Source organism: Ranitomeya imitator, chromosome 3 (genome assembly GCF_032444005.1).
Source record: "Ranitomeya imitator isolate aRanImi1 chromosome 3, aRanImi1.pri, whole genome shotgun sequence".
NCBI lineage: Eukaryota > Metazoa > Chordata > Amphibia > Anura > Dendrobatidae > Ranitomeya > Ranitomeya imitator.
This window is the reverse complement of record NC_091284.1, coordinates 513,597,407-513,616,779: the sequence shown is the minus strand read 5'-3', so window position 1 is coordinate 513,616,779 and position 19,373 is coordinate 513,597,407. Positions and strand designations below refer to the sequence as shown.

General features: G+C 45.1%; 1 protein-coding gene across 2 annotated transcripts in view; it reads right to left on the bottom strand.

Annotated features, from left to right (window-relative positions):
- The window catches only part of CEP97 (centrosomal protein 97), a 45,547-nt gene that overhangs the window by 20,688 nt on the left and 5,486 nt on the right, over positions 1-19,373 (bottom strand). For both annotated transcript variants that reach the window (XR_011319329.1, XM_069757736.1), the window contains exons 3-7: positions 17,309-17,467; positions 16,511-16,612; positions 16,255-16,368; positions 7,028-7,194; positions 6,434-6,598 (exon numbers count right to left, since the gene is read on the bottom strand). Coding sequence is in view for 1 of the 2 variants with exons in the window: in XM_069757736.1 (XP_069613837.1) it covers positions 6,434-6,598; positions 7,028-7,194; positions 16,255-16,368; positions 16,511-16,612; positions 17,309-17,467 (707 nt within the window). In the remaining variant the exon portion in view is untranslated. The remainder of the gene's footprint in view (positions 1-6,433; positions 6,599-7,027; positions 7,195-16,254; positions 16,369-16,510; positions 16,613-17,308; positions 17,468-19,373) is intronic.

Below are 19,373 nucleotides of genomic sequence, written 5' to 3'. Positions count from 1 at the left end.
CTATAATATATGAAAGTTTAATTGTAATCATTACATTATGGTAAATAATGAAATTTAACACTATATGCTAATTTTTTGAGAAGGACCTGTATATGAGAGTATAGCATGTAAGATTATAAAAAAAAGCATAAGCTAATAACAGGGTGGGAGCTGTGTCCCCCAATGAATGGCTCGGAGAAAAGGATTTTACGGTGAGTACACAAAAATCCCTATTTCTCCTTCGCCTCATTGGGGGACACAGACCATGGGACGTCCCAAAGCAGTCCCTAGGTGGGGAAAACATCAGATCAGGCCCTGTGTAACCGCTACTTACAAGTGCGCCACCAAGGCCTGCAGAGTCCGCCTGCCCAGACTCACATCTGTGGAAGTGTGGGCATTATAGTGCTTCAAGAATGCATGCGGACTGGACGAATCCGCAAGCTTGTAGGCGTGCCTTGCCGACTCCTGGTGCCTAGAACCCTCGATAGACAGGGAGATAGGCTGACATCTAGCACGGAAGGACTCCTGGATGGTGAAACGAATCCACCAGGCTAACATGGCCGATGAAACGGGTAAACCCTTCCTGAAAACGTAAGGAAGCCTTACTCTTACCGTCAGGAAGCCCAAATAAAGCGTCCATCCTTCGGAAGGACGCAGTCTTCGAGATGTATCTTCTCAGAGCACTCACTTTGTCCAGAATATGGGGAACTCATTCCATTTTGTGGACTGGTGCCGAAAGAGATGAGGGAAGAAGTATGCCCTCATAACAGTGGTAATACAATACCACCTTGGTAACAAGGGATGGGGATGGTCTGAGGACAACCTTGCCTTGAAGGTAATAAGGGAAAAAAGTCTGAAAGAACAGAGCAGCTAGCTCCGAAGACTCGTCAGGGTGAGGATATCGCAGAGAAAAAAGGGCGACCTTCCCTGATAGTTAAGTCTGCCCGGATGAAAAGGAGTCTACTGTAAGACTCCTAAGACCATTAAGGTCCCAATGATCTAACGGTATGCGATAGGTAAGAACTACGTGAGAAAACTCCCTGTGAGAAAGTCCCTACTTGCAGTTTTGCAGCAATAAGGCGAAAGGATACTAGCTGCGCAAACAAAAAACTGACGTGGTCAGTGCGGATCTCGGAGGATCACTGGGCCCCTTTCTGCTTCCAAAAGGCTTTTGGAAGTAGTGGAAGGGGAGTTATGGAAACTGGTACCACGGAAGAACCAGAGCATGCAGTGTGATGGCTCTTGGATCTCGAGGCCGAATCAAGAACTCGAGTACATTGGCATTCAGTCTGGACACCATCCAATCTACAACGGAAGAGCTCCAGATCTGATGGAAGACTTTGGGGTGAAGTTCCCACTGACTAGAGGCGGAACCCTGACGACTGAATTTGTTTGCTGTCCAGAGTTCTACTCCTGGGATATATACTGCCGAGATCACAAATGGTAGATCTCGGCCCATCAGAGAATGTGAGGTACCTTGGTCATGGCGCCTAACCATGGGTACCTGCTAGATGATTGACGTATGGCACTGCCGTGGCATTATCCAATAGAATTTGGATGGGGTGACCTGCTGTAGGACTACCATTCAAATATCCAGAGCAAAGATAGGGAGAAGAATACTGGCATTGGTAGTTACTAATAACCATTGAACCCGGATAAAGGCCCTGGATGAAGAAGGAGCTCAGAGACTATCACCTGTTTGACTTGCAGAAAACGAGCGGAGCGAAGGAAACCGCTTCCATTGTCGTCACCATTTTTCCTCAGAACCCTCCTAGCAAATCGAATGAAATGAGGGGATGAGTAATCAGGTCGCAAGCTCCCTATTGAAGGGCCATGACATGGTCTCGAGGGAGAATAACCATCCTTCTGGAAGTGTGCAGGATCATCCTCAAAATGGATATCTGCTGGGCTGGAAATGAGGATAACTTGTCTAAATTTAGCTGCCAGCCCAGGTGGGAGGGTATCGCAAGTGATATAGACGACTAGGCGTAGTCCTGGAAGGGCGGCTAGACAGTCGACCAAACAGGGCAGGACGAGCACGCCTCAAGGATGCAAGAGAAACATGACATCCGCCATGATCCTTGCGAACACTCTGGGTGCGGAAGCAAGGCCGAAGGACAAGGTTGTGACTTGAAAATGCTGTTCACGAATGGAAAAGCAAAAGAATTTTTGAAGAGGGTAAGCATCCCGAATGTCGATGGATGCTGAAAACTGCACCTTTTTCTGTTGAAGTAATGGCTGAGCGGAGGAACTCCATCTGAAGGAGGAGGACCTTGTCAAAGGTTGTTAGAAGTTTGAGGTCCAGGATCGGTCCTACTTTTCGTTCCCCTTTTTGGAACAAAGATCCCTTAGATCTCGACTGTCCTGGACAGTCCTTATACAATCCTTTGTCAGTCTCCTGCTCAAAAGATTTGATTGGCCAGTTGTACTGTCTTCGAGAAAAGGTTACTGGTGTGAATCAAGGCAGTTAAGGTCTCCAGCCAGGAGACCATTGCTCTAGCAATCCATGCAGCAGCAAGGGAGGATAGAGCGCTGAACCCAAAGCTACAAAACGGAACGAACCAGATTTGCTATCTGACAGTCTGTGGTATTTTTAACTGATGACACATTGGGCAGGGATACTGGTAGGTATACCACAGGAGATTCTATCCGGTTAATCTGCCAAGTGGCAAAATGCACGGCTCCATGCAGCAGGTCATAGTCTCTTGCCATCGCCGCTCCCATTTGACGGTGCAGAGATAAAAATTAGGAACCCTCGATCCATCAACCTCTTAACAGGGAATTGGAGAGGAATTGCCTGCCTTCTTGCATCATCCGCTAAATAGTGGTGATGCAGAGGGGGGTGCTCGTACGCCAAAAAGGGTACCTCTGTACATCCACAGAGTTCAGGTCTCTGGGTGGACACGTTGTCTGGCGTTAGGCCAGGATGCAGAAGAGGATACATGGAGGCAACACTCCATGTGGTCGCCTGTTGCTGTATGGGAAGATCGGGACCCGAAGGAACCGTCGCCCCTGAAGTGAGCTCAGGCATGGCTTCCCATGTCGCAGGAGAGGGTACGGGGAGGTATACTCGCCGTGCTCGCCTGTTGATGATTCGGGGGAGATCGGAACCTTGAAAGGATCCGTCGCCCCCTTCACTCCGTTAATTAAAAAATAAAAATTTACAGAAAAGTAAAAAATAAAATAAAAACGGGGTCTCAAACGGATCCATGTGCCTCCTACAGACACTAAGCAAGACCTGGTTAGCTGAGAGCCAGCAGGAGGGTGTATACTGCAGAGGAGGAGATCACTTTCTTTGTATCACTTAGTGTCAGCCTCCTAGTGGCAGCAGCAGCATACACCACGGTCTGTGTCCCCCAATGAGGCGAAGGAGAAAATACACTTTTTCCACTAAAATACAGTACTCTGTTTCAGCCCCAAATTTATAATTTCCATGAGGAGTAATAGGAGAAAGTGGACCCCATAATTTGTTACTCAATTTTTACTGAATGTGGCAGTACACCATGTGGTTGCACACTACTGCTTGAGCTCACGGCAGGGATCACATGGGAAGAGCACTTCTTGGCTTTACAACGCAGATTCTATTTGAGTAGATTGTGGGCTCCATTACCTGAGCCCCTAAGACGTCAAAACAGCAGAACCCCCCACATAAGTGACCCCATATTGGAAATGTCACTGCGGTGCCTCTCAGAATTTTATAACATTGGGACGTGGAACTATAACATTAGTAGTAAAAATGTAATTTTTTTTAAATTTCCTGCAAATTTGTCAGTTACACAAGGAGAAATTGCACCTCTTAATGAATTAATCTACGGCTGCAGTCACTATTTTGTAACATCCACGCCAGGCTTTTTTTCTGGAGAATTACAAATACGCCAGTTTAGTTGCCATACATTGTGCCCCCTACAGTGTAGAGACACCATACATTGTGCCCAGCTTGTATTTCTGGCAACATGCACCCTGTAAATTGTCACTTGGGCTCTCCCAGCTACAATAATGCCAAACATATAGCCGCTTACTGCTGTTTAGGCACAGTAGAATGAGGGCATTTGGATTTGGGAGCACTGATTTCACTGTATTTTATTTGGGGGGTGGGGGGGAGGCGGGAGCCGTGTCACTTTTCCAGAGTTTTTGTTCTGCCAGTAACGTGAGAGCCCCGATATTTCCATTTACGGATCACAAACCTGACTGGGGGCTTGTTTTATTGGTAACATTTTGGGGCACATAATATTTTTTGAGATCGCTTCCAGAATAAGGCTGGGATTATATTCTTGTGTTCTACGCTGAGCACTTACCTTGGGGATTTCATGTAAGTCCCCCCCCCCTTCCAAAAAAAAAAAAGAAGAAGTCCTAGAAGGAACCACCCACTTTAATTAGGCAGATGGAGTCACTTTGGATTCCGTTTGCTGTCTATTCCAGTGGCATCCATCTTTTTAGCCATGCGCAGATCTGTGGTCGACCACACTTGTGCGCTAAAAAGACACCTAACATGATGGGACACCGCCGGACCAGAGACCAGACTGAGTCCATCTGCCTCATTATAGTGAGTGAAACCCTGTCGTAAATGTTCAGCGGAGAGCACAGGATGTGACCAGAGCCTTATTCTGATTTTTGGGAGGCAGAAGGAACAAATAGACAGCAGTACAATTGTAGCTCTTATTTTATTTTTGCGCAGTTCACTTTATTCTTCGGGTCGGTGTTTTGCTAATATCACAGTAAAAGTGTGTGTGTGTTTTTTTTTAATAAGACTTTTTTTGGGTTGCCATATTCTGAGAGCTGTAACTTTTAATTTTCTGGCAAAAAATATGATGGCTTATTCTTTGTGCAACAAGTTGGGGCTTTTGGGGTGCATAAGGCTTTTTGATCACTTATACTCAGATTTTTTAGATGCAGAAAGAATAAAAACCAGGAATTCAATTATCGTGGTTTTTTTTTTTTTTGCGCTATTCACTGTGCAGTAAAAGTGATCAGACCAATGTGTTCGTACAATCAAGACTGTGGAGTTGGAGTTGGAGCCCATTTTGGTGGAGTCAAAGTCGGGGTCATGAAAACTGAGGAGTTGGAGTCGGAGGTTTGGCTTACCAACTCCACAGCCCTGCGTACAATTACAGGGATACCAGATTTATATAGTTTTTTTTATGCCATACTAATTTTACATAATAAAAACAATATTTGACATACCATTTTTTTACATGTGTCTTTTTGATTGCTTTTGGTTGGTTGGAATTCAATTTTTCATGTGTCAGTCAGATGAAAAAGCGTCATTTTGGGAGTGTTTTTTTTTTACAGTGATCCAGTTTTATTGATCAAGTGTTTATTTTTGTTTTAAAGCAAACAGCGTTTTTAGTTTTCGTGATTTGTGTGCTCTGTTTTTTTATTTTACTTTATTACACATTTTATGTAATTGTTTTTACTTTTTCACTTAGTCCCACTGTGGAACATGTAGATTTTTCACTTTGATCTCTGGTCTCATACACTGCAATGCATGAGACCTGTCAGTGAGTCACTGACACAGCCTGTGAGACCCCGATTATATCTGAATCTTACAGTTCACAGTGCCCTGGGGTCATTAGATGACCTCCGAATACCATGGCAATGATCGCCATCCGTGATTATTATTGCAGGGGGGATTCGATCCTGCCATAAGGGGTCTTTTAACCCCCTTTTAACCACTTAGATACAGCCATCGTGTTTGACAGTGGTATTTGAGTAGTTAATCAACCCCAATCAGTTCCAAAACCAGCCAGGGCCCATACCACAGGGAGTCAGCGGTCATATACAGCTGACACCTGTGGGAACTGCTCCCATGGCGGGGCGCTATACACTTATTGCTGACCATCAGTGAGGAATGGGGACTCTTAATGGCAGCCATTTTAATGCGTACTGGGAGTCGCTAAGCAGTTAAAGGAAGTCTGTCACTCCCAAAATGCATTTTAAATGTGCTGTACAGTACTGTAAAAGACTTAGCCCATATTAGTACTGTAGCTGTTACTAGTACAATGACTTAGAAAATAATTTCTAATTCATATGCAAATGAGGGAACTTTGATGCTCTCTTGGAGCTGGCACACACCAGCTGGGAAGCAAGCACTGGTAATTAGAAACAAGAGACGGGCCCCGATATGCAAATAAGGAGGCAAAGTAGTGCACCAAGCTCCTGGCCACACCGAGGGTGCACTGAATTTAAAGTTATTTTCTCAGGCACGGTACCAGCAACAGGTACAGTGCTAGTATGGTTATTATCGGGGCTAACTGCCCTACCACACTGTATAGCCCATTTAAAATGCATTTGGGGGTGACAGATTCCCTTATAGGTAAGATAAGAAATAAGTGTGTTGCTGCCTCCCAGTAGTGACCTGTGCTCAATATCTGATCCCCAGCAATTCATATTTTTACCACTAACTGCAGAAATAAAGGTGTCATGCCATTCTTAGATGATTTCACAAGACACGTACCTTTGTTTACTTAAAATTTTCTCCAACTTGGCATCTTCCTCTGTCTGAAGACCATGTGCGGACGTCAGGGGGCACACGGATGCCAAGTACTGCACCAGTGGAACATGCTGACCTGGCCGGTACGATCTTCCCTTTCCTTGGCTGTAAAGCCATTCAGCTTTCAAGCTATGATAGCAAAAGAAGAAGTTAACAGCACAACAAAATAGCTCAAAAATTCACCATAAAACAAACACGGGAGGAGTTATTCTGAAAGGCTCTATGCCAGCAGCATCTTTACGGCGTAAGGAAAGAAAAAAAATATTTGAAAAATCATATAAACACTCTTGATCAGTGATTGTCAGGTATTTTCAATAGTCAAAAAGTCTACATACATCCCAGTCATTTACACCTGGGGTGCCCAAGCATGCATCAATAATGAAGAAACGAATTGTCAGAAAAATACCTTCTCTAGATATTTAATACATTCAGAAAATGTTCATAAATGTGTTCTAGTATGCAACAATACTTAAATTACAACTGATAGGCAACAGATTTACCCATATTAACCTGTGTGCAAGTGATGGAGGTCAGCTGAATAATGTCTTAGTATTTTACCTTTCTTTTTGAGAAACTATATATCCATCTAAAACCTTTAGGCTCAAACACCAGCTCACAATATAAGGTCTGTAGTCAAAACCAGGTATAGAAGGAGTGGCCATGACACAAGGATTGTTCATGATTGACAACTGTTCCAGATCAGAGAGGCCTGCAAGAAAGGACACCTGGAAGAAAGCAGAACTGTATAACTATCTCCTCCATCTAAACCTATAAGGCAATATACTGTCCTAAACATTGAAATTGCCACACCGAGAGGGAAAAGTCGTGGAGTTATGGAAATCACAGGATCAAGAGACATGTTAATGATGTGCAAATGACAAATAATGGAGACAAAATGTTCAAAACATCGTGATTTTTTCAGTATTGAGCATGAGCGCCATGCACAGAAATAAATGCATTGACATAATATCATTGAGGTTATTAATGGATGCCTGAGGCATGCTCTGCCAAAATGAATGCACTAGGATATGCAAATCATCAAGATCCGCTGCTGGCAGCTCCTTTTGCAGTTGCTGACTAATGATGTCCCACTTGTGCTCGAGAGCACGCTGCAGTCCATGGTAACACGTTTAGACCATGTAAGCTGCTCACAGCAGCACAACCAACAAGCGGTCTGGCATTGTTACATAGAAAAATGGAATTAAAGGCAATATGTCAGCATGTTTTCCCTATGTAATCTGACAGCAGCATGAAGATGGAACAGAGACTACGATTCCTGCGATGTATTTGTTTACTGGGTGAAACAGTTATGATAGAATCACAGTTTTCCCAGTTGCAGATTTAGCAGAGCTCAGAATGTTGTAACCCTGCCCACACCACATGTTTCTGTGAATATTGTATAGTGACCGAGTGGTGCTAATCAATGGGGGCGTGGTTAGACTAGTAGGCACAAGGGCAGATTGTCCTGTAGTGTAATCTCCTGCTGATAAAATACTGAAATTGAAACAGCAAAACACAGCCCAGAAAGTGATACATCTCTAAAATCAGGCTCTCTTCTCTACATCATGGTGCCGTCAGATCCCATAGGTAAATCTGGTAACAGATTCCCTTTAACCCCTTAGTGACAGAGCCAATTTGGTACTTAATGACCGGGCCAATTTTTACAATTCTTATAACTGTCACTTTATGAGGTTATAACTCTGGAACGCTTTAACAGATCCCGCTGATTCAGAGAATGCTTTTTTCGTGACATATTGTACTTCATGTTAGTGGTAACATTTCTTCGATATTACTTGCGATTATTTATGAAAAAAACGGAAATATGGCGAAAATTTTGCAATTTTAAAACTTTGTATTTTTATGCCCTTAAATCAGAGAGATATGTCACAAAAATAGTTAATAAATAACATTTCCCACATGTCTACTTTACATCAGCACAATTTTGGAAACAAAATTTTTTTTTGTTAGGGAGTTATAAGGGTTAAAAGTTGACCAGCAATTTCTCATTTTTACAACACCATTTTTTTTAGGGACCACATCACATTTGAAGTCATTTTGAGGGGTCTATATGATACAAAATAACCAAGTGTGACACGATTCTAAAAACTGCACCCCTCAAGGTGCTCAAAACCACATTCAAGAAGTTTATTAACCCTTTACGTGCTTCACAGGAACTGAGACAATGTGGAAGGAAAAAATGAACACAACTTTTTTTGCAAACATTTTACTTCAGAACCATTTTTTTTTATTTTCACAAGTGTAAAAACAGAAATTTAACCATAAATTTTGTTGTGCAATTTCTCCTGAATACGTCGATACCCCATATGTGGGGGTAAACCACTGTTTGGGCGCACCGCAGAGCTTGGAAGAGAAGGAGCGCCGTTTGACTTTTTGGCTGGAATTGAGATCGGATGCCATGTCACGTTTAGAGAGCCCCTGATGTGCCTAAACAGTGGAAACCCCCCACAAGTGACACAATTTTGGAAACTAGACCCCTTAAGGAACTTATCTAAATGTGTGGTGAGCACTTTGAACCCCCAAGTGCTTCACAGAAATTTATAACGTAGAGCCGTGAAAATAAAAAATCGCATTTGTTTACACAAAAATGATTTTTTAGTCTGCAATTTTTTATTTTCTCAAGGGTAACAGGAGACATTGGACCCCAAAATCTGTTGACCAGTTTGTTCTGAGTATGCTGATACTCCATATGTGGGGGGGGGGGGCACTGTTTGGGCACCCATCGGGGCTCGGAAGGGAAGGAGCGCCGCTTTTAATGCAGACTTTGATGGGATGGTCTGCGGGCGTCATGTTGCATTTGCAGAGCCCTTGATGCACCTAAACAGCAGAAACCCCCCACAAGTGACCCCATTTTGGAAACTAGACCCCCCAAAGAGCTTATCTAGATGTGTGGTGAGCACTATGAACCCCCAACTGCTTCACAGAAGTTTATAATGTAGAGCCATGAAAATAAAAAAATTCATATTTTTTCAACAAAAATGATCTTTTCACCCCCAAATTTTTACTTTCACAAGGGTAACAGGAGAAACTGGACCCCAAAATTTATTGTGCAATTTATGATGAGTAGGCTGATAACCCATATGTGGGGGGGACCACTGTTTGGGCGCATGGCAGAGCTCGGAAGGGAAGGAGCGCCGTTTTGGAATGCAGACTTTGCTAGAATGGTCTGCAGGCGTTATGTTGCGTTTGCAGAGCCCCTGATGTACCTAAACAGTAAAAAAAAAAACCACAAGTGACCCCATTTTGGAAACTTATCTAGATGTGTGGTGAGAACTTTGAATGCCCAAATGCTTCACAGAAGTTTATAATGCAGAGTCGTGAAAATAAAAAATATTTTTTTTTCCACAAAAAAGACTTTTTAGCCCCCAAGTTTTTATTTTCACAAGGGTAACAAGAGAAATTGGACCCCAAAAGTTGTTGTCCAATTTGTCCTGAGTATGCTTGTACCCCATGTGTGGGGGGGACCACTGTTTGGGCGCATGGCAGAGCTCAGAAGGGAGGGAGCACCATTTGACTTTTTGAGCGCAAAATTGGCTGTCGTGTTTGGAGACCCCCTGATGTACCTAAACAATTCTAACTCCAGCCCTAACCCCAACATACCCCTAACCCTAATCCTAACCCGATCCATAATCCTTATCACAACCCTAACGATAATCACAACCATAACCCCAAAACAATCCTAATCTCAACCCTAACCCTAATCAAAACCCTTAATCCAACACACCCCTAATCCTAATCTCAACCATAACCTCAAACCTAACCCTAATCCCAATACACCCCTAACCCTAATCCCAACCCTAACCTTAACCCTAATCCCAAACCTAACTCTAATCCCAAACGTAACCCTAATGCCAACCCTAACCCTAATACCAACCCTAATCCAAACCCTAACCCTAATCCCAACTCTAACCCTAACTTTAGCCGCAACCCTAGCCCTAATTTTAGCCCCAACCCTAACTTTAGCCCCAACCCTAACCCTAAATTTAGTTCCAACCCTAACCCTAAATTTAGCCCCAACCCTAACTCTAACCCTAGCCCTAACTTTAGCCCCAACCCTAACCCTAGCCCAACCATAACACTAACTTTAGCCCCAACCCTAGCCCTACTTTCACACTTGCATCGTGGGGCATCCGTCGCAATCCGTCGTTTTGGACAAAAAACGGATCCTGCAAATGTGCCCGCAGGATGCGTTTTTTGCCCATAGACTTGTATTGCCGACGGATCGCGACGGATGGCCACACGTCGCGTCCGTCGTGCACTGGATCCGTTGTGTTTTGGCAGACAATCGTCACAAAAAACGTTCAATGTAATGTTTTTTTGTACATCGCGTCCGCCATTTCCGAACGCGCATGCGTGACCGTAACTCCGCCCCCTTCTCCCCAGGACATAGACTGGGCAGCGGATGCGTTGAAAAACTGCATCCGCTGCCCACGTTGTGCACAATTTACACAACGTGCATCGGTACGTCGGGCCGACGCATTGTGACGGCCCCGTACCGACGCAAGTGTGAAAGAAGCCTAACCCTAGCTTTAAGTTAAGCCCCAACCCTAACCCGAAATTTAGCCCCAACTCCTCTAGCTGCCGGCCGGCAGATCATGGCGGGCGCACTGCGCATGCACCCGCCATTTTCTTACCGGATAAAGAAGCCGGCGGGCAGGAGGACCCAGGGACACCGGTAAGTGTAACAGGGTCCCCGAATCCCCCTATTTCTCCGTCCTCTGATGTGCGATCACATCAGAGGACAGAGAATGACACATCGCTTTTTTTTTTTTTTTTTTTCGGCCGCCGGTAAACAGTTAATTACCGGCAATCGCAAAACAGGGGTCGGTAAAGACCGACCCCGATCATGTTCTTTGGGGTCTCGGCTACACCTGGCAGCCGAGACCCCAAAGATATTCCGGGTGCCGGCCGGCGGGCGCATCGCCCGCCATTTTTTGGCCAGAACAAGATGGCGGCGCCCATGGGGAGCCACGAGGAGCACCGAGGGAGACAGGTGAGTGTCGGGGACCCCATTTCTCTGTCCTCTGATGTGCGATTACATCGGGGGACAGAGAAATTAAATGGGAAATCGCGTTTTTTGGGGTTTTTTTGCGACCGCCGGTAAACGATTAATTACCGGCGATCGCAACCCGGGGGTCGGTAAAAAACCCCTGAATCATGTTCTCTGGGGTCTCGGCTACCCCCAGCAACCGAGACCCCAGAGAAAATCCGACTCTGGGGGGCGCTATTCACTTTTTCCACAGCGCCGTTAATTAACGGCGCTGTGGTTTAAGTACTCTTAACTGCCGCCGTTAAAAGGCTATCGGCGGTCGTTAAGGGGTTAAACTATAGGCGTCCGGCTACCGTACATTATGCCATGCACACCATAATCCAAGGAGTAGGATCGGTGAGATGTGCCCTCAGATTGCTTCATGGCATTATCCATATGGGCTTGACACAATAGCCAGTAGTGATCTATTCTGCACAGCAAGTGAAATGACACATCGCACTAGACCTCATCTTCACCTGCCTCTGTTCCTTATCTAATCTCACAACCTCTCCCTTCCCCGTATCTGACCACCATCTACTCACCTTCTCATCCTTGTCCTCCTCCCAGCCCTCCATGCCCAGCCACTACCACATCCTCGCAGAAACCTCGCACACCTAGACATTCAGATTCTCTTCTACTTGTCCTCCATATCTTCACTCCACGACACAGACAACGCCACCGCTTTCTATAACTCCACCCTCACATCAGCCATAGACTCAGTCGCCCCTCTCATGCATGGCAAAGTGCGACAAATCAATAGGCAACCCTGGCATAACAATCTCACAAAAAAACTTCGACAAGCATCCAGGGTCGCGGAGCAGCGTTGGAAGAAAACAAGCCTGCCATTGACTTCAATGCTTTCAAACAAGCTATACTTGCCTTCACACTAGCCCTCATTTCTGCTAAACAGACCTATTTCACAAACCTTGTATCTTCATTAACTTACAACCCAAAACAACTGTTCAGCACATTTAACTGTCTCCTCCGCCCACCTCCAACTCCCCTCATCTCTTCCGAGGACTTTGCCACCTACTTCAAAAACAAGATCGACCAAACAAGGCAAACCATTATTGTTCCACCACTCCATATACCAGACCTCTGCCCTTCCCTAATAACTTTCCTCTCCAACATCACTGAAGGAGAGCTTACTCACCACCTTTCCAAATCACACCTCATCACCTGTGCACTTGACCCCATCACTTCCCACCTGCTCCCCAACCTCACTCATTCCAGCCCTAACCCACCTCTTCAACCTATCGCTGTCTTCTGGTACCTTCCTCTTTGCCTTCAAACATGCCACCATCACAACCATCCTCAAAAAAACTAACCTTGACCAAATTGCTATGCCCAGCTATCGCCCCATATCACTGCTCCCGTTTGCTTCAAAACTTCTTGAGCAGCATGTCCATGCTCAACTTTCCTCCCACCTCTCATCTAACTCACTCCTTGACAACCTCCAATCTGTCTTGCGCCCCCACCACTCCACCGAAACTGCCCTTACCAAAATGAATAATGACTTACTCACAGCCAAAGCTAACATACAGTTCTCCATCCTCCTCCTTCTCGACCTGTCCTCTGCTTTTGACACAGTCGACCACTGCCTGTCGCTACAGATTCTTTCCTCCCTTGGCATCAAAAGCCTTGCCCTGTCCTGGATTGCCTCACACCTTTCGACCGCACATTTAGAGTTTCCCACTCCCACACTACCTCTTCATCCCGCCCTCTCTCTGTTGGAGTCCCGCAAGGCTCTGTCCTAGGGCCCCTACTTTTTTCCATCTATACCCTTGGCCTAGGACAACTCAAAGTCCCATGGCTTCCAGTACCACCTGTATGCGGACGACACTCAGATCTTCCTCTCTGGCCCAGATGTCACCTCTCTGCTGTCCAGAATCCTGGAGTGTCTATCAGCCATATCTTCTTTCTTCACCTCTCGCTTCCTAAAACTCAATGTAGACAAAAAAGAACGATCCCCCATCTTGAGTATCCCCCCTACCTGATCTATCTACTATGGTAAATGGTATCACGCGTTCTCCCGCACCTGAAATCCGCTGCCTCGGGGTAACTCTCGACTCTGCTCTGTCCTTCAAATCGCACGTCCAAACTCTTGCCACCTTCTGTTGCCTCCAACTCAAAAATATTGCCAGAATCCGTCCCTTCCTCAGCCCACAATCTACTAAAACTTTTGTGCATGCCCTCATCATCTCCCGCCTCGATTACTGCAACATCCTCCTATGTGGCTTCCCTGCGTAAGTCTCTTGCACCACTCCAGTCTGTCTTCAATTCTGCTGCCCGGCTAATCCACCCATCTCCTCGCTACTCCTGTTTCTCCCCTTTGCAAATCCCTTCACTGGCTCCCAATTCCCCAACGAATTCAGTTCAAACTACTAACATTGATCTACAAAGCCATCAACAACCTGTCTCCTCCCTATATCTCTGAACTAATCTTCCCTCATGTAATCTTCGATCCTCCCAACACCTCCTACTCTCCTCCACACTTATTCGTTCCTCACACAACTGCCTCTAAGATTTCTCCCGAATATCCCCCATCCTCTGGAATTCCACACCTCAACACGTCCGATAATCTACCACCCTCAAATCCTTCAGACGGGACTTGAAAACCCATCTCTTCAGGAAAGCCTACAGCCTGCAATAACCATTCTGCTGCCTCACCACCACCCGAGCTGCCGCCTCACCACCCTACCCCAGCTGCCGCCTCACCACCACCAGAGCTGCCGCCTCACCACCACCAGAGCTGCCGCCTCACCACCACCAGTCCCATACCAAGCCTAAGGAGTCTGTGTCTACACAAGCCATCAGCAGGTGTTTGCATGATATTGGGCTACGAGCCAGATGTCCAGCTACAGGTGTTCCATTGCCTTCACCTCACTTACAATTATGGTGCAGAGTAAGATGGCAATGGAGGTTGGAATGAAGGTTCATCCTCTTCAGCACTGAGTCCATCAATAAAACCCACATATTGGTTTGGAGACCATGTGGGCAATGCTACAAAGAGGCTTCATGAGGGAACATCACATGGGTCTTATTTACAGGATTATGGCATGGGGTGGCTTAATATAAATTAGTCGAACCCCTCTAGTCTTCATTCCAGGTACAGAAACAGCTTGGCACTACATTAATTTGGTCGTAGAACTAGTGGTATGTCAATTTCTCCAAAGTGTCCCAGGAACCATTTTTCGACACAGGCCGTATGTTTCTTCTGCTACTATGACGAGCCTGCATGGCCTAAACATGTTACCATGGCCTGCAGGGTCTCTGGACTTGTCTCCCACCCCCATTTCATCTGGGACGTCATTGATTGACAATTGCAAAGGGGCTGTCAGCGGCGGATCTTTATGATTAGCATGGACAACTGCATTCAGCGTGACAGAACATTTCTCAGACAACCATTAGTAACCTCATTGATAATATAAGATGAGTACGGTAAGTGCATGGATTTTTGTGCGTGGCACAATACATCGAGATGTTTTGAAAATGTTCTTTTAATGTTTTCATCTTTTGCATATCATTCGATCCCATGATTTCCATAATTCCCTGATGTTTCCTTCTTGGTATTGGGGTCTAAGGGGTAACGTTTCTCCTTGTGGAGAGTGACAAGCCAAGCCTGACATGCCAGAGTGAGGAAACTTATAAGCCATGCATGCTCCTCTGGGAAATTAAATATGCAAATTGTTTCGTCAGAGTGGAAGAGAACTAGAACTCTAGCGCCAATTATCAACTCTTTAGCGAGCCTTGCAATATGACTTAGGATTTTAAAGTTGAGGAGTGTATATTTTCCAGGAAGGTTCGGCTTTAGTTTATATACTATAGTTCATGGGATTATAATTCTCAATAAGAGGATTATGAATACATGCACAACCCACGGAGTAAACAGGCACGGCAAAGTTCAAGGGTCAGGGATTGGCCTGCAAACAGGAAATACCAATTGCAAAATATGCTAACAACGTTCCTTCAATAGGTAGTTATGTTATGTGACAATTGCTATTCTACATAAATTATGTTCCAGTAAAACCAGTTCTGGTTGCCATCTAGATTGGTAATGTTAAAAATAATACTGTATGAATGAAAACATAAGAGAATTTGATACGGGTATACACCTGCCCCAAACTGAGAATAGTGGCCATTGTCCAGGGCGTTACGCAATCCAGAACAATCTATGTAAGTAAGTGACAACAGCCTTGACACGGTGCCCCCATATTTGTCAGGGAGCATGCAGTGGTTAATTCAGCAGCACCTTTACAATGCTGGCATCATATTCATAGATGAAGGGGAAACGTCCTGTTCTTAGCAGGAGCAGGAGCACTTAGTGTGATTACTGCACAATGCACCTCCATGACTTTTTTTCTTTAAAGGGAACCTGTCGCCAGGTTTGTCCCATACAACCTATGGCCACCACCTTTCAGCCTTGTGTTACAGCCTTCTAATATGCCGTATATATGACTCTGATTTGCTCAGTAAGGCAAAAAACACAAACACCTTTTTATTAAACTTCAATTACACTGTAATGTGCACGAGCTGACACTCTTTAGCCAAAAGATGGTGGCCGTAGGCTATATGGCAAAACCTTAAAAAAACATTTTACATCTCGGCAAAATCAGTCATAAAATTGGCTCTTTGCCGCTTATCTAATCTGTATATTAGGCATACTGTGGGCTCCGCAGGTTTCTTACCCCCGTTAGGCCCAATGTATGCAGTGTCTGCATAGAAGAACACAACTTACCTCATTTAGGTCTCGAATTTCATTCTCTGCCAGTGACAAGATGGATAAATTCTGTGGAAGGCTGGTGGAAGCCGTGCGTAAGGAGGTGATATTGTTTCCGTGTAGAAGAAAGGTCTGTAGAAGAATGAAGACATCGTAAAAAATGTTCTATACAAAAAATGTCTGCAAAGCGCTGGATGGAACATACGGAGGGTGGATCTAATGACTATAACCCCATTTCAGCATCTTGTGGTAAGAAACCTTTTGATAACCGTACCTTGAGACACAGTAACTTTGAGAGATCACCAATCTGAGATATGTTATTGTCTGATAAATCCAGATGCTGCAGGGACACGCAATTGTTTATCTGGTCGATAACCTTGAGGAAAATAATAGGACACATCAGAATATAGAATTCATTACGCCATATCGAGGAATCAGTACGTGGTGGGCACAGATCTGGCTTCTAAGGAGCAGCTTATCATGTGTGCTACCAGGTTCTCCCATAATGAAAGTTTCAGATACCGTATCAATATTCCACAGCCTTCCATTACATGTATGCTCCTCAGATACAAAACAGTTGTATTTTCTATAAACGAAGCAAGCACGACGTATAAGAGGAGTTTAGACCAAATAATGATAGCTACCATCTGGAAGAAGTGATTACGCTTACCTTTTAAAACACCTGCCACCCCCATGACCGCTGCAAGCAATCATTGGCCTTAGCCATGAGCAGCACAGTACCATGGAGGCCAATGAATGGCTGCAGCCAAGTAAGCAGACTGACAAAGAGCATTGGAGGTGTATCCTGCTATCAGCAGCTTATCCCCTACTACACAAGGCGATATGTGCTGCCGAGAATACTGATATTTTAGCATAAACAATATGATCACCTGATGATCATACGGTGATCACCAGCACGTGTACACCGGATATTAGAAAGTGCTCGCATAATCATCTGCTCCTGTAAATGCACCATAGCACCCATTCAGTACACACGACATCTATGTATCAGGCTGTTTGTTTTCTTACCAAAATGCTATCAACATCTCGTAACCTAATTTTACAGACACACCTTCAAATTGTTTCCAGCAAGGTTAAGCCACTCCAAATGCACCAGATCTTTAAGTCCTTCCACATATCCTATACTGTTGTGAGGAAGATTCAGGACTCGTAAATGGACCAGCTTTGAAACCCCCATCATCCGAACAAGACGGTTGTTGGCTACAGAGAGCTGAAATAAGGTGGACACAGAAGACAGATGACTGAGCAGAAGTCTGACTGCATTCTGAAGACACAGTAAAATAACGATCTGATGCTTTATGCTGCAATTTTTACTTGCTACATTACACAGTGTGAAATCTGTGAGAATATACATTTCTGCAACATAAGCATGCAGCGGATTTAAAGGGACACTGTCACCTGAATTTGGAGGGAACAATCTCCAGCCATGGAGGCGGGGTTTTGGGGTTTTTGATTCACCCTTTCCTTACCCGCTGGCTGCATGCTGGCTGCAATATTGGATTGAAGTTCATTCTCTGTCCTCCATAGTACACGCCTGCGCTGTGCAAGATTGCCTTGTGCAGCCATGTACTACGGAGGACAGAGAATGAACTTCAATCCAATATTGCAGCCAGCATGCAGCCAGCGGGTAAGGAAAGGGTGAATCAAACACCCGAAAACCCCGCCTCCATGGCTGAAGATTGTTCCCTCCAAATTCAGGTGACAGTGTCCCTTTAATGATTTGCAGGCTGCTCTAAATTCCAAAATGGATTATGGCGCTAGAGCAGACCTGGGCAATGTGCGGGCTGCGGGTTACACGCAGCCATAGGGCTGGATACAGTGGCGGCCCGCACCATGAGGCTGCCCCTGCCCGGCATCTCACTGTCACTGAAGGTTTGCATCATGATACTGTGTGCCGGGCTTTGTGGGAACGTCATACTGTGTAGGCAGAGCTGGGCAATGTGTGGCTTGGGGGCCACATGCTGCCCTCTGGCTGTTCCAGTGCAGGGAGGGGACCTCATACTGCGTGGGGGGTTCTGTGGTTACATAAAGTATGCAAGGCATTGGGGGAACATCATACAGTATGGGGGCTTTAAGAGGACACGCTGTATAGGGATGTGATAATGCGTAGGGGCTCTGTGGTGACAGTGTGTGGGAGGGCTCTGAGGCGACATTATACAATGTGCGAAAGTAATACTGTTTAGGGGGGCTCTGTGGTGACATACTGAGTGAGGGAATGTGTAGGGACATTGTACCGTGTGAGGGGACATTGTACCGTGTGAGGGGACATTGTACCGTGTGAGGGGACACTGTACCGTGGGAGGGGACACTGTACCGTGGGAGGGGACATCGGACCGTGGGAGGGGACATCGGACCGTGGGAGGGGACATCGGACCGTGGGAGGGAACATCGAACCGTGGGAGGGGACATCGGACTGTGGGAGGGGACATCAGATTGTGTTGGGAACTGTTGACCAAGGACTGAATAATAGGAGCAGTAGATTTATAAACTTTATAAAAAGTAAACGATATGGCTTTGATTAGCTACTGCAGATAAGAATACATGATACAATAGCCCTATAAAAACAACGGTAGCAGCTAGTCAACAAATTTAATTCTGCTCAATAGTAATGGACAAAAATGTATTTAAAACAATACTATAGAAAAAGCTGCGCCAGCACCTCAATATAATTAAATTGCTTATTTACAAGAACAGATTAAATCATAGTACACTGGTCCATGTTGGTTTTCTACAATAGAAAATGGATAAGGACCAGTGTACTGTGGTTTAAATCGATTTCAATAAAGAAGGACTGTTATTATACTGGGGGCCGGAGCAGCTTTTTCTATGGTGCTGCGCTCACAAGCTTGGACTCGGCAAGTGATGCCCTCAGCACTCTACTTACCAATATGGGATAAAGTTGCCAATGGAACCTTTGATAAAAATTAAAAGCAAGGATAACGGTGAGCAATCTACCTACATTATGTGCCTTATAAAGCAGTAATGAGCAAAACTGCATTCGTCTGGTTGATTCTGCGCTCCACAGCAGTCAGACTATCATCTGGCCCTGGTGAATTAATTGCCCACCCCAGCACTATCATATTGTTCCAGACATGCCATCATGTCTTACATTTATT